At 43.9% G+C, this 14,847-nt stretch overlaps 2 protein-coding genes across 5 annotated transcripts in view; one reads left to right on the top strand and one right to left on the bottom strand.

Annotated features, from left to right (window-relative positions):
• The window catches only part of LOC110524265 (voltage-dependent calcium channel beta subunit-associated regulatory protein), a 44,719-nt gene extending 40,153 nt beyond the window's left edge, over window positions 1-4,566 (bottom strand). For 2 of the 3 annotated variants that reach the window (XM_021603754.2, XM_036978020.1), the window contains exon 1: window positions 4,380-4,564. The gene's annotated coding sequence lies outside the window, so the exon portion shown is untranslated. Of the gene's footprint in view, window positions 1-4,379 lie in introns of all 3 variants that reach the window. The other variant, XM_021603753.2, reaches the window with a different exon arrangement.
• Window positions 4,567-5,880: 1,314 nt separating this feature from the next.
• Window positions 5,881-10,331, top strand: atp5f1d (ATP synthase F1 subunit delta). Of its 2 annotated transcripts, XR_002473568.2 has the most exons (6): window positions 5,881-6,144; window positions 7,070-7,223; window positions 8,013-8,101; window positions 9,523-9,666; window positions 10,026-10,077; window positions 10,191-10,331. XR_002473568.2 is itself a non-coding variant. In XM_021603750.2 (5 exons), exons 1-4 carry the CDS (start codon window positions 6,028-6,030, stop codon window positions 9,643-9,645), a joined length of 483 nt encoding a protein of 160 aa, XP_021459425.1. In that variant the 5' UTR covers window positions 5,881-6,027; the 3' UTR covers window positions 9,646-9,666; window positions 10,191-10,330. The 2 variants fall into 2 exon arrangements, 1 of the variants encoding a protein (XP_021459425.1); XM_021603750.2 differs by lacking the exon at window positions 10,026-10,077 and having other exon boundaries at window positions 10,191-10,330.
• Window positions 10,332-14,847: the final 4,516 nt, after the last annotated feature.

The raw sequence follows: 14,847 nt of genomic DNA, 5'->3' as shown, positions 1-14,847 counted from the left end.
CAGTGAAGCTCAGCATTAAGCCAGACGGAAAACCAAAGTTTCTGAAAACATGACCTGTACCTTATGCTATCAGACCAAAAGTCGAGACAGACTTGGACACTTTAGTCAAGAACAAAGTACTGAAGCCGGTCAGCGTGAGTGAATGGGCTAACCTCATTGTACCAGTCCTAAAGGAGGATGTAGGAATCAGGATATGTGGAGGCTTCCAAGTCAGTTAACCCGGTGTAGTGAGCTAAGCAGTATCCATTACACATAGATTACCTTTTCACAGTTTTAGCTGGGGGTCAAAAGTTCGAAATCGACCTCTGCCAAACCTACTTACAGATGCACATGGATGAAAAGTCAAAAGGAGCTGCTGACCGTCAAGACACACAAGGGGCTCTTTAGGTATTGTCGTCTACCATTTGGAATCACTAGTGCGCCAGTGCTGTTCCAGAGGGTGACCATATCTTGAGTGGATTGCCGGGAGTACAATGCTACCTGGATGACATCCTCATTACTGGAAAGGATGAGAAACATCTCCAGAACTTGGAATCTTCCTTAAAGAGATTGAAGGACTATGAGTTCGTAAGAACAAATGTGCATTCTTCCAATCGGTTCAATACCTCGGTCACGTCAGGTGTGATGGGACTTCACAAGGCTCCATCCAAGGTCAAGGCTATCTTGGATGCCACAGCTCCTCAGATACTTTATCCTGAGCTTGGCAACAAAGCAGAAGTCACTGCATCAGTTGCTTTGTCGGGACAAAACATGAAAATGGACAGAACAATGTGAGGAAGCATTCGTCAAAAAAGCAAGGAAATACTCCTGAAAACTGAGTTACTGACACACGTCGACAAGTCATTGCCCATCCAACTAGCTTGAGATGCTAGTCCCTAGGTTGTGGGAGCAGTCGTCCCATATCATGCCTTCAGATAAAAAGAAGCCGACTGCTTTCACATCAAGGACATTAAAGAAAGCAGAAATTACACAGCTGAAACGGGAATCCCTAGGCATCATTTTTTGGAGTGGATTTCATCAGTATCTGTAAGGGAGGATGTTCAGCTACACTCCTTTGCATTCTGCAGAATGTGGGCTTTGTTCTTGTCAGCACACACGACATCAAGTACCGTAAGGCAGAACTGCATTACAACACAGATTGACTCTCCAGGTTACCACTACATGTGGTCAAACCGGAGTCACATCTACCTCAGACAAGTGGAAAACGCACCCGTCACTTCAACACAAGTGCAGAGAAACACCAGAAATCACCCGGTGTTATCTGAAGGGATGGACATCAAAAGTAAAGCCACAGGTGATGCTCCAGAACTGAACCCTTACCAGGAGAACTGAGCTGTCAGTACAGTCTGGTTGTCTGCTGTGGGAGAGAAGTCACCATTCTGCCGTCGGTGAGGAAACCAGTGTTGCAACAGCTAAACTGTGGAATGGTTTGCATGAAGGAAATTGCACAAAGCTACTTCTGGTGGCCTGGATTGGAGGGAAGCATTGAGGAGAAAGCAAAAACATGTACCTCATGTCAGAAGGTTCACAAAGTACCTCAACTTGCATCTCTTCATCCATGGGATTGGCCGGAGGAGGCGTGGCATCACATAAGTGAATTTCGCAGGTCCATTCAAAGACAAAATGTTTCTCATGGATGCTCATAGCAAAATGGCCAGAGTTTGCCATGAGGTCTACTACTGCTGAGAAGACCAGCAAGAAGCTTGTAGAAGAAGTGTTTAGTCGGTTGAGAACCCCACGCCAACTCATTAGCGACAAAACAGACCAGAGCTAGTGTCCCAAGAAATTGCCACATTTCTACAGGTGAATGGTGTACAGCACATCAGGTCTGCACCGTATTCTATATACAGTGTGTGTAAATGGCATAAGGAGGTAAGGCAATAAATAGGCCATAGTAGTGAAGTAATTATAATTTAGCAAATTAACACTGGAGTGATAGATGAGCAGATGGTGATGTGCAAGTAGAAATACTGGTGTGCAAAAGCAGAAAAGTAAATAAAAACAATATGGGGATGAGGTAGGTAGATTGGGTGGGATATTTACAGATGGGCTATGTACAGCTGCAGCGATCGGTTAGCTGATGTTTAAAGTTAGTGAGGGAAGTATATGTCTCTAGCTTCAACGATTTTTGCAATTCATTCCAGTCATTGGCAGGAGAGAACTGGAAGGAAAAGCAGCCAACAGAGATGTTGGTTTTGGGGATGACCAGTGAAATATACCTGCTGGAACGCATGCTATGGGTGGGTGTTGTTATCGTGACTAGTGAGCTGAGATGAGGCGGAGATTTACCTAGCATAGACTTATAGATGACCTGGAGCCAGTGAGTCTGGCGACTAATATGTAGTGAGGGCCAGCCAACTAGAGCATACAGATCGCAGTGGTGGGTGGTATTAGGGGCTTTGGTGACAAAATGGATGGCACTGTGATAGCAAATTGGATGCAGTCTGAGTAGAGTACTGGAAGCTATTTTGTAAATGACGTTGCCGAAGTCGAGGATCGGTAGGATAGTCAGTTTTACGAGGACATGTTTGGCGGCGTGAGTGAAGGAGGCTTTGTTGTGAAATATGAAGCCAATTCTAGATTTAATTTTGGATTGGAGGGGTTTACACCTATGTCCTCGCCCCAGTCCAAAGACATGGTTGTTGGGAGTCAGGTTGACCGCTGTTACGCTACCAGAGATTGGTGGGTACCTAGATGCTTGAACTTGTAAAACAGACTCTCGCAACAGTTAATGTAGGAGGGGAGGAGGTGTTGTGTATTAGGGTTGTGCCATTTGCACCTCCACACTTACTGTAGTTCTAGACACAGCACATCATGTGTTGTAATGAGTACTTTCTAGATAAATGGTTTAACTGATTCCTGTCTCATCATTATTTAATCATTGTAAAGATGTGGTTATGAAACCCAGGGGCGTCATGCAACCCAAAAATGTAAGGGGCACAAAAAGCTTCTGGATCCGCACTTAAAACAGCGTTTTTCACCACAACCATAAAATAAATAAATAAATAAATATATATATATATATATATACACTCACAGAAGAATAGTGTTTCATCCCTCCAATAGCATTTCAGACACTTGTAGAACCAATGCCAAGGTGCATTGAAGCTGATCGGGCTACCTGGGCGGAAGGTAGCTGAGAGGTCAAGAGTGTTGGGACAGTAACTGAAAGGTTGCTGGTTCAAATCCCTGAGCCAACTAGGGTAGAAATTTGTCACTGTGCCCTTGAGCAACACACTTAACCCTAAATGCGCTAGATAAGTGTCTACTAAAATGTAAGACACTTCGTTAGTATTTCCTTTATTTAGTAAGACAAGCCATCTACTCTAATTTGATTGATAGCCAGAAATGTCTTCTTGTTAATTAGTTATGAGGTTGGGAACATATCTGGGCTAGCTAAAAGCAACTTCATAAACTTGCTAGTTGGCAAGTATATGTAACAGGACAAATCTGTGGGGGGGGGCGCACACGTCCCTGTGCCCCCTATGGGCATGACGCCCCTGATGAAACCCACAAGAGATAGTCTCACAAGCAAGTGAGTGGCTTTTATAGGCAAAAAAAAGCCTCAGTCAATGTATGTTGTATTTCCATGGTACTGTAGGATTCCTACGAATTTCCCCTCCCCATATTAAGATGCATTAGACTACAGTAACTCTCAAAGTGTGAAGCAAACCCCATGAATGTTTACTGTAATTTAAGTAGCTTACTGTAAAACCATGCATGCAAATAAGCCACCCATCATGTACAGTTCACCACATGTCTGAATGCTGTTACATGCATAATGATGAATCATGTCTGATTTTACAAGGTGACTGTTCAGTTGACAGCTACTGTAAGTCAGTAGGAAAACAAAATTGCAGCCTTTTCTTGCTCTATGAATCCGCTGCATTCCTCATAAACATGGCTATGGCAATAGACCTTCGAAAATATTTTGAATTCAAAATGTTTGCCTTTGTTGCTATAAAAAACACACCACTTCTTAATGGGTTGTCTCTGTATGGATCCCATGCTATTTCATTTGTACAGTCCAAGACGTTGGGATGAATTTGCTGTGATCAACAGAAAGGTGTAGCGCTCGCTCCAAATAATAGCCTATTCTAGAAGAACGCGTATCGGTGCGTGCCTCATGTTCCACAGGCTCTTCCATTTCGTTAAGGGTGTTAAGGAGCGCCTGCTCTAGAAGCGACTATTCCAATTACATTGATTTCCTTCCATTTACACAAATACATAATTATAGAAAAGCTTTCCTTACACTGCAAACTGTTTCCATCCTTTCTATATCTGCAGACTTAGGCTGGTATTCAATGTGCAACCGAAAAGCTACGGGTTGATGTTCCTCACAAACATGCATGTGCAAAAGAAACTGAAATGCCACTCACCTAATTACAATTCAGGTGATCCATGTATTGAGACGTACAGTAGGCAGAAGCCAATAGCGCCAAACCTTCGCAGAACACTGTAATGTTGCTTTAACAGCTAAAACTATTTATGAATGAAACCCTATGCTTAAGACACACCCACCACCAGTCAAGTACGCACCACGTGACGTAAGTGATTGACGAGCAGGCGGAGGCGCGTGCTGAAGATCATCAGCATCCCCCCCTTCAATTCAAGTATTTGGGGGTGATGTTATGAATAGGCTTCTGGTGGAACATAATGAAAATAGGTACACCTAAATTCATATTATGTTTGGAATGAAGAATCGGTTCATTAATTAATTGAAGAGGTATATACAGATTGACAAGATGAAAAGTGAAAAGGTCTTCTGGATGATAAGGTTATGTTCTGAACATTCTTATGTAGTAGACTACTTTAATGTAGGCCATTTGAGCACCCATGGTGGGTAGGCCTGCTTGCAGCTCTATATTATTTACTAACATCTGGTAAGACAGATCAGTAGGCTATCACAAGCTAACTTATGATTTTCTTTAACAAGGCAAGTCAGTTAAAAACAAATAATTTACAATGAAGGCCTACCAAAAGGCAAAAGTCCTCCTGCAGGAGCGAGGCCTGGGATTAAATATAAAACAAATTAAATATATAGGACAAACCCCACATCACGACAAGAGACAACACAATACTACATAAAGAGAGACCTAAGACGACATCGTAACATGGCAGCAACACATGACAACACAACATGGTAGCAGCACAAAACAGGGTACAGACAACATCACAAAGGGCAAGGAGGTAAAGACAACAATACATCACGCAAAAAGCCACAACTGTCAGTAAGTGTCCATGGTTGAGTCGTTGAATGAAGAGACTGAGGTAAAACTGTCCAGTTTGAGCGCTTGTTGCAGCTCGTTCCAGTCGCTAGCTGCAGCGAACTGAAAAGACGAGCGACCCAAGGATGTGTGTGCTTTGGGGACCTTTAACAGAATGTGACTGGCAGAACGGTTGTTGTATGTGAAGGACGACGGCTGCAGTAAATATCTTAGATAGGAGGGAGTGAGGCCTAAGAGGGTTTTATAAATCAGCATCAACCACCTTGATGGGTCAACCAACACCTGATGATCGATCAAGGATGAAAAGCGGAATCCTTGGGACTTCACCCCACTGAAGTTTACATTTGTTGCTGATTTATTCAACCCTCTTAGGCCTCACTCCCCCCTATCTGAGATAGGTTAGGGTGAGGATAGCACTAAACAACAGCTGATAATTGTTTACATTCTAACAGTGCCACACTCTGGCAGTAAAGTATGAGATGTTTCACACGACCATAAATAAGCATATACTTATTCTGGTTATTTACAATAGCAGAATATACACAAAATATAACTTATTTATTTTTAAAGATTTTAAACGAAACACTGATTTCAGATGAAACACTTAATTTTTGGATTGAATGCGTCGCTTCTGGAAAATAACTACATTTCCCTTCATGCTTTGAGCACTCATAAGGAATTGTGGGTAGGTTACCAACGTCCTTGTCCTATCAGGCGCACACTGTTTGACTGACTTCACACAAGGGCTAGGGGATCCTTTCGTTTCGGGTTGAACCTGAGTTAGATTTATTCCACAAAAATGATGGCAGCAAGGTTTCTCCGTCGCTCTATTCCTGTATTGAGGCAAGCAAGATGTTACGCCGACGCACCCTCAGGCTCTTCCCAGATGTCCTTCACATTTGCGTCTCCAACGCAGGTAAGCGAATCCGGGGTTGGCAAGGCTTTTGGGCCTACTAACGTAGTAAGTTGTCTAGATCGCTAGCTCCTCATTTTAATAGGCATTATGAAAACCCTATGCACTTTGCTAGTTATTCATGTAAATATTATCAAAATGTACCTATATGCTTAGGCGTGGTTAGTTCGCTTGAACCTGTCACCAGTCTTAGTTGGCTTGAACTTGTCACCAGTCTGGTGCACATAATTGTAAAAAGGGACGGTCGAGCATGGATTTTCCAACCAAGCCTACAAAGCTAGCCACTTTGACAGTCCTACTGTCAGTGTTGCCACTTGCTGGCTTTCAATTGTTAACTACTTTAGCTAGCTAACGTTAGCTACCAAAAATGTTTGGTCACAGGGCCTTGCAGTTTCTGTCATTCTGTCACCTTGAGAATAGAAAGGGAATACTATTCAACAGTTATTAAATCAGAAAGTAACGTTATTACTAACTCGTTGGCATTCAGTCTTGTGCGGACTGCACCTTTTTAGCCACACGTATAGCTATTCTGCAAGCTATGTATAATTGAACCGTACACTTTGCGTCTGACAGTACGCTATTTGCTAGCTTCGTTGGATACATAATGTCGTACCTAGCTAACTACATAACTCAACAGTCAACTCTAAAGATGAATTGAAGAGAGAAGTATGCACTTGCTATTTAACCTGTCAGGCAGTAATAGCATATTAACATCATAACTATCTGCAATGCACCAGGACCTCAAAGTGGAGTAACATAACACCTCAGTAAACATGCATATACTTCATTAGAAACAACAATCTAGTACTGCATGCACAGATTGTGTATATTTCCACAGATAATATTGAAACATCCCACTTCAATTCTCATCTGAAAGGTGATAACAGTCAAGTACAGTAATGTCTGCTTATGTTTCTCCTTCTCCCAGGTGTACTTCAAGGAGGCCAGTGTGAAACAGGTTGATGTGCCCACACTGACTGGTGCTTTTGGTATCCTCCCTGCTCACGTCCCCACGCTGCAGGTCCTCAGGCCTGGCGTGGTCACAGTGTTCAACGATGATGGCTCCGCAGCTAAATTCTTTGGTAAGATGTGGCTTGATCATGTAGATGGAATAGTGGGCGGGTCTCATGACCTCTGTCGTACCGTACCTGAGAGAGGATCCTGGTTCAGAATTGCTCAATCCCAAATCAACCCCTAAGCCTTTCCCCTAACCTCTAGGTCCTTGCCTAGGCTACATCTAAAATGGTTGGTGTTGGATAGGTGTAGCAACATTGTGAAAATACCACTTTTTAATCATCCTTTATGAAATGGTAGGACAGTGTCTGACCTCTGATATTTATGTGAAAAGAGACTTCAGTGGTGTCACCGTCAAGAACTGTATTTGATTCACTATGGCTAGATATTTACCCTGGCAGCCATATTGTATCAGGAAATGTGGAAATACCAGTAGTGGGCCTATATGTAATTTGGACGATACTAAACTCTGGTTACTAAAAGCAATCGTTTCAAAGTGAATTAACTTAATGTAAAATGTATCAAATGGGGACAATACTTGCACATGCTTTCAATGTTGAAATTCCTATTAATAGATTGCAAGGGTCAGTTCCATATCAATATCTTGCCACTAATATTGACTATCCAGCAGGGGTCAGCCCTGTCTCGATTTGTGAGGATAATGATGACTGTGTCCTAGACTGAGAGATCTCACTTTTTAGTGTAACACTCAAATTGTAGGCTACTTCCCTGATTTTGAAATCAACTAAAACAAAATGGCTGCACTGAACTTTATTAATTAACTTCAATAGTGTAGTCCTACTGCTGGGTGGAACAGGGAGGTATGTATATTCACAGATGCTGTGTATGTTTTGCAGTGAGCAGCGGGTCAATCACAGTGAACGCAGACTCCTCAGTGCAGCTGCTGGCTGAGGAGGCCTTCCCCTTGGACCAGCTGGATGTGGCTGTAAGTATCACCAACTCCTATAGACCGATGTAGTATTTCTATGGTAACGGGTGGGGAACTCTGGTCCTTGAGAACCACAGGGTGAGCAGGCTTGTGCCATCAACACACCCTGACTCTAGTTATCAACTAGGCTAATCATAGTAGCTAGTTGGAGCGTGATTTGTTTTACCAGGTGTGTTAGAGCTGGTCAGGAAGACTGGCATAGGGATGACCTCTGTTTTCTAATGCTTCAATTGTGGAAAAAGTATTCCGGTTCATGCTCATTAATGGCTGTCCATCAGAAATAAAATCTTCGCCTAGCCTTAACTGGCTGCCTACCCAATTTAAGAACTGCCCATCCCCAACATTCGTTTTAAGCCATTCTCTAGATTAGGCTTACAGGAAGACTCACGTGATTGGGAAAGCCAGGCTAGAGAGGTGTTATTGGCAGGCTCATTGAGCCCATGCAGAGCCAGTCAGTCATTGATTGATTGAAACCCAACAGGAGCCCTTTGCCAATCCCAGTGCCCTTTATAAAGACGATAACTGTGTACAGCTCTCCTCAGTCAGACCTTTGTAAAGCTATGAAGTAAACCTTCCATGAAATGTCCAAATCCCTTCCTCAACATTAGTGTATTGCACAGCATTGGCCCAAATGTCAGTCAAAACATGTCAGTGTGTATGAAATGTCCCCAAGGCCATGTTGTTCATTCACATCCACATTAGCCAATTATACACGTTCATCATAGAGGTGCTCGTTCTCTCTCTTTGTCCCCGCCCAAGGAGGGCACACACTGTCAACTTGACTCCATACAAATAGATGATTCCCCCCCCCCCCCCCCCCCCCCCCCCTTGTGAGATAAAAATGCACAGGAGGCCCTGCTGTTAATAAGGCAGGAAAGGTCAGTCACTGTTGAGTTATAACAGATGTGTCAAGTCCCCGCTGGGAGACCTTTAACTAATGTTTGGCATTTCTATGCTGTAAACACTACTGTGACAAATGGGCTTTTCACAGGAAAGAGGCAACGTGAATTTGCTATGCTAGTCTCTCTCTTCCCAGATATGCTCCCTGACCTACTTTTAACATAAACGGGTATATTGGAATGAGTTCATGTGTCTGCCTGGAAGAATCATAAAGCTCAATAGGCTATGCCCCCCTTATGTCTTTGCCCCAATGAGCCATAACTGTATAGGTTTCTTTAGCTGGAGCATCGCTGAAGTGTCTCCCCTGACAATACTTACACTGGTCTGGCTGCCTAGCTCTGACCCCTGTCTAAAACATGATTTGCCTCAATTGGTTATTCAGTCAAATGTGAGAAATATAAAGACAGTGTTTGTACTGTGCTAGCATATTTAGTGTGCATGATATCTAACACATTGCATCATAGTACACACATGGAGAAACTGTTATTGTATTGACGTGTATCTGACGCCTCTCTTAGGCTGCCAAGGCCAACCTGGAGAAGGCCCAGTCTGAGATGGCATCAGCGTCTGACGAGGCTGCCAGGGCTGAGGTCCAGATCAACATAGACGCCAACGAGGCCATCGTCAAAGCCCTGGAGTAGGCCATGGGACTGGTCTCTGTGGTAAGTGCTGCAGACCTGTATCTTTGTGGTGGAAAAGTGAAGAGTATATGAGTCTCGCGTCCTAGACCTTGTTGGAGTACCTTTTAAAATGCATTCCACCCATGATCATTTACTTCTTGCCGCTATCACTGATGCGTATTTCTAAAGTATTACCTGCTGTTCACACTTGCTGAGATAATCCACCACCTAGCTCCCAGTGACCAGTCATTTTTAATAAAAGGAGGAGACCTGAGGGGAGACACAGCGACTTAAAGGTCGGCGACTAGCGCAACAGCCAATCGGGAGGGCAGCTCTTGCTGGCAAGCTTTGATATTGGCTAGCAACAAATGATTGACATTATGCATTGATCCACCCACCAGGGGGATCACAACGACTTGATCGCTGATTATCGTGGCAAGTGTCCATCCAGAGGTAGCTTTCAAAAAGGGTTGTTAGCACACTCAATGTTATTTCTAGATTACTTGTGAAAATATTTATTTAAAGCCTGCGTACTTACCCTAATCATATTTTCTTCTTTGTTCTAGATGTCGTGTTGGTATAACAGAAATGAAAATTCTCCAACTTTGTTTCCCTGCCCCGTGAAGTCAGTAACTGCAAGATCTCATGCTTGCTTTGTACAGTGGAATGAAATTACCAATAAATTTCTTTGGATTTACCTGCCAGTCATTTTCTGTCTTTATGTCCCTCTTATGTCAGATTCAGTGAGTGGCATTGTGAGCCCATTATTATAAGGGGAAAGTGAACGAACATTCTGTGTACAATGTGTTGCGCCTGTATTTTGTTATGGAGCTTGTTGCAGTTCTCATTTCCGCCACTTTGTGGCAGTGTTTTCACATAAACCATGGTAGGCCAGTCACAGCAGGTCTGTCCCTTTGTGGTGAGACAACCACTTCAACCAAGGGTAGCTATTATAATCACATTTTGGTTCAGCTATGTTGTGATTTATCATGCCTTATAATTAAATGATTAAAGGCACTGAATGTTATTTTTGTCCAATAATGAATTTGGTCTGCATGCTAATTTCATCGTTGGACATTTTGTCAGGTGGTTCGCGTAGGTGTTACTCAATGACTGGGGGGGGGGGGGGGGGGTGTTGGCCGCTTTTAAAGGTCTCCATTACTCCCTCTTTGTCCCTAGGCGTGAGCATGTTTATACTGTGAGTCAATATGGTGACCTCAGGTTTCCGTGGCGCTGCCAGGAAAGTTGCCCGTTTGAAACAGACTGCAGTGGCATTGAAGAAAATGCCTCTGTGTTCATGTTAACGTGAGCACTCCAGAGCTCTAATCATGTGTGGACTGGATGCTTTCAGAGTTCCAACCACAACCAGTTTTCTGAATGTTACAACTCTAGCCAGGCCCCATTTTACTAGTGAGCAAGCTTCTGTTAAAAGAATGGCCCCTTGCACTTTTTTTTTTTTACATTAACTCTGTCATAACCAAATTTGGACCCATGACGGAACTCAATTGTTTTTAAAGCCTGCTTGTTAAAATGGGTATTTAATGAGGTGCTGGCTTGTCACATCGAGGTTTCTACCTTGTCAGCAAACTCCTTACAGTGTGCTGGCCAAAGGCAGGGGTATGTCCATAGACTAGACAGTGGAAAATATGGATCAGTTTCTGCAGGCAGACGCAGGAAAATAACATGACATTTTATTAGGTTATTCCATGCTAAGTGTTATGAAGAGGACAAAGTCATGTGATTCACAATAGTGGAAACTCCAGTTTCCATTAACATGGGATATATTTTTTAAAGACTCCACATCCTGTCTCCTTCCTAATCTGCCACTCTCACTGAGTCTTGTTCCAGCTGCACAGCCCCTGGGCCTAAAGGCAGAAGAGAACAGAGCAGAACCGCTCTGAACAGGCCAGGACCCGGAAGGAGAAGAAACAATCCTGTCAGACACGTTTATTCAAGCTTATTATCAGTATGTAGAAACCTGATATTGATCCAGTTTAGTCCCCTTAAAACACCCCGTTTATAGAAGGCTGAAGCAGAAAATGTCCATGTGCTTCATCAGCATGTGGGGTGTTTGTAAATCAAACTGTGCAGGCTTACTCACATACTGGATGTGAGGTCCAAAGAATGGGTTGTGATCAATTGACACTCTACATACTAGTTTCTAAGCAGTGACTCCAGTTGGTGACGCTGTGGATTGAGAAGTCATCTAGAGGGGGATGCCACTTTCGGGAATTGCAGTTACTGTACAAATGACAGGGACGGGGAGGCCATTTTGGGGGTTGTCCTGTGGCATTAGAATGAGATCCCTGAGGAAGCTGTAACTGAATCAAGTGAAGGCAGAGAACAGGGACACAGTGTTCCAATTGAGCACTTAAATGGCTCAACCATGTCACAATAACATGACTCCATAGGCTGGTTGAATGCTTTCTGACCACTAATCAGTCCCCCTCTGCTGCACCAGTCTTACTCAACTGCTATTACAGAGTCTACGCTGAAAGAGTTTCTTATCGCGGTTAACCCAGAACTAAAATCTTGCGTCATTTAGTCAGATATCTACGCTACCGTTTATGTTTACTAGTCTGTCCCCATTCATTTTTACGTATCTATTAACTTCAGCCCTAAAACATCTCACAAGTGTCTTCGCTATAAATGGCTCTCACTAGATACTTGTTTGTAACACCTATTCATTGCCTGTATTCCAATGTAGTTGTAAGGCTCAATGTACATATTCATGTACAATTACCAGGGATTTTTTTTGTATCCTATGTGGCCTCCTTCACACAGTGGTCTACTTGACATTTCCCTCTTGTAATTAATATTACTTCCAGCCCTTCACTGTAGGAAGGTAGCTTATTATGGAAAATAACATAATTATGTAACAAATTAATAAGTACGTTTTAGAAGTGTGTAATTTGGAGAAGTTTTAAGTATCAGTGGTGAAAGTGTTTGCTTGTGGCAGGTGGTCCTTTTTGAGATGGTATTGGGAGCGTGCTGTGTGAGAGGAAATTAAAGGCTTTTGAGCATTGGTAAAATTAGAGGGTTGGGAAATCAAAAAGGTATGTTAAATAAAATGTCTTGAGGATAGTTGCTAAAGTATATCTGAATTACACACACACACACGTCACCAACAGCGAAATCATCAACCACCAATTAGATCGGTATTCAGACACACAAAAACAACAGAATTCAATCCAGGTTGTTTGTCTGTGTAGTGTGTGCTAAAGCTAGTAGACACCTGTACAGCCTGGGGCAAAGTCAAGCTTGGCTGTGCACTGAGAGGCAGCAGAGGGCTAAACTGATTGAAGTACCTGACCTTTTGGTGGTTCTGTGTAAAGAGGGGGCCTGCAGACTCTCAGTCAGCTGTCAGATACTGCATCCAGGCTGGGAGTGGGAGTTGAGGCCTGACTCTGGCGCCCACGCCACTGACCCATTTCTCTTCTTCTCACAAACAGCCAGCCAGTGGACCAGCTAGGTAACGTTTCCACAAATAGGAGTGTGGGGCATTTCGGAGAAAGTCGCCAATCCGCAACAAACATCCTGCTGCTGGCTTCAGTTAATCAGCTTTGTGGCTAGGAGCAAATGGTCTTCACTCCACACAGAGAGATGCATCTCCCCGCGCTCCATTTGGCAAATCTTACCATAATTATATCCTCTATCCAACTGATTCCTGCTTATAAGCAAACACTACGTACATACCCCAACCGTACGTACATACGCCAACCAGACGCAATTGATTATAGGCAACATCCGCATCAAGCTCAAGACTAGAGCTGCTGTTTTCAAGGAGCGGGACACTAATCCGGATGCCTATACGAAATCCCGCTATGCCCTCAGACAAACCATCACACAAGCAAAGCGTCAGTACAGGATTAAGATGGAATCCTACTACGCCGGCTCTGACGATCGTCTGATGTGTCAGGGCTTGAAAACTATTACGGACTACAAAGGGAAACAGACGTGAGCTGCCCAGTGACGTGAGGCTAGTAGACGAGCTAAATGCCTTTTATGCTCGCTTCAAGGTAATCAACACTGAAGCATGCATGAGAGCACCAGCTGTTCTGGTTGACTGTGTGATAACGCTCTCGGTAGCCGATGTGAGCAAGACCTTTAAACAGGTCAACATTCACAAAGATGTGGGGCCAGATGGATTACCAGGACGTGTACTCAAAGCATGCGCCAACCAACTGGCAAGTGTCTTCACTGACATTTTCAACCTCTCTGCAATACATACATGTTTCAAGCAGACCACCATAGTCCCTGTGCCCAAGGAAGCGAAGGTAACCTGCCTAAATGATTACCGCCCGTAGCACTCACATCGGGAGCCATGAAGTGCTTTGAAAAGCTGGTTATGGCTCACATCAACAGCATTCTCCCGGATACCCTAGACCCACTCCAATTTGCATACCGCCCCAACAGATCCACAGATGACGCAATCTGAATCACACTCCACACTGCCCTTTCCCACCTGGACAAAAGGAACACCTATGTGAGAATGCTGTTCATTGACTACAGCTCAGCGTTCAACACCATTGTGCCCACGAAGCTCATCACTAAGCTAAAAACCCTGGGACTAAACACTTCCCCCTGCAACTGGATCCTGGACTTCCTGACGGGCCGCCCCCCAGGTGGAAAGGGTAGGCAACAACATGTCTGCCACGCTTAAACTCAACCCTGGGGCCCCTCAGGGGTGTGTACTTAGTCCCCTCCTGTACTCCCTGTTCACCCACGACTGTGTGGCCAAATACGACTCCAACACCATCATTAAGTTTGCTGATGACACAACAGTGGTAGGCCTGATCACCGACAACGATGAGACAGCCTATTAGGAGTAATTCAGAGAACTTGCAGTGTGGTACCAGGACAACAACCTCAATGTGAGCAAGACAAAGGAGCTGATTGTGGACTACAGGAAAAGGCGGGCCGAACAAGCCCCCATTAACACCAACAGGGCTGTAGTGGAGCGGGTCGACAGTTTCAAGTTCCTTGGTGTACACATCACCAACGATCTATCGTGGTCCAAACACACCAAGACAGTTGACTGTTCTCTCTGCTACCGCACAGCAAGCAGTACCGGAGCGCCAAGTCTAGGACTAAAAGGCTCCTTAACAGCTTCTACCCCCAAGCCATAAGAACAATTAATCAAATGCCCACCAGACTATTACCCCTCCATTTGTTTTGTAAGCTGCCGCCTACATGTACAAATTACCTCTAACCTGTACCCCC

Source organism: Oncorhynchus mykiss, chromosome 5, assembly GCF_013265735.2.
Source record: "Oncorhynchus mykiss isolate Arlee chromosome 5, USDA_OmykA_1.1, whole genome shotgun sequence".
NCBI lineage: Eukaryota > Metazoa > Chordata > Actinopteri > Salmoniformes > Salmonidae > Oncorhynchus > Oncorhynchus mykiss.
The sequence above is the reverse complement of the archived record's forward strand: the minus strand, read 5'-3'. Positions and strand labels throughout refer to the sequence as shown.

Coding starts and splice junctions, on each gene's coding strand:
- atp5f1d (XM_021603750.2), top strand. CDS start 6,028: ATGATGGCAGCAAGGTTTCTCCGTCGCTCTATTCCTGTATTGAGGCAA. Junction 6,145..7,069: donor CATTTGCGTCTCCAACGCAG/GTAAGCGAATCC, acceptor TCCTTCTCCCAG/GTGTACTTCAAGGAGGCCAG. Junction 7,224..8,012: donor CTCCGCAGCTAAATTCTTTG/GTAAGATGTGGC, acceptor TATGTTTTGCAG/TGAGCAGCGGGTCAATCACA.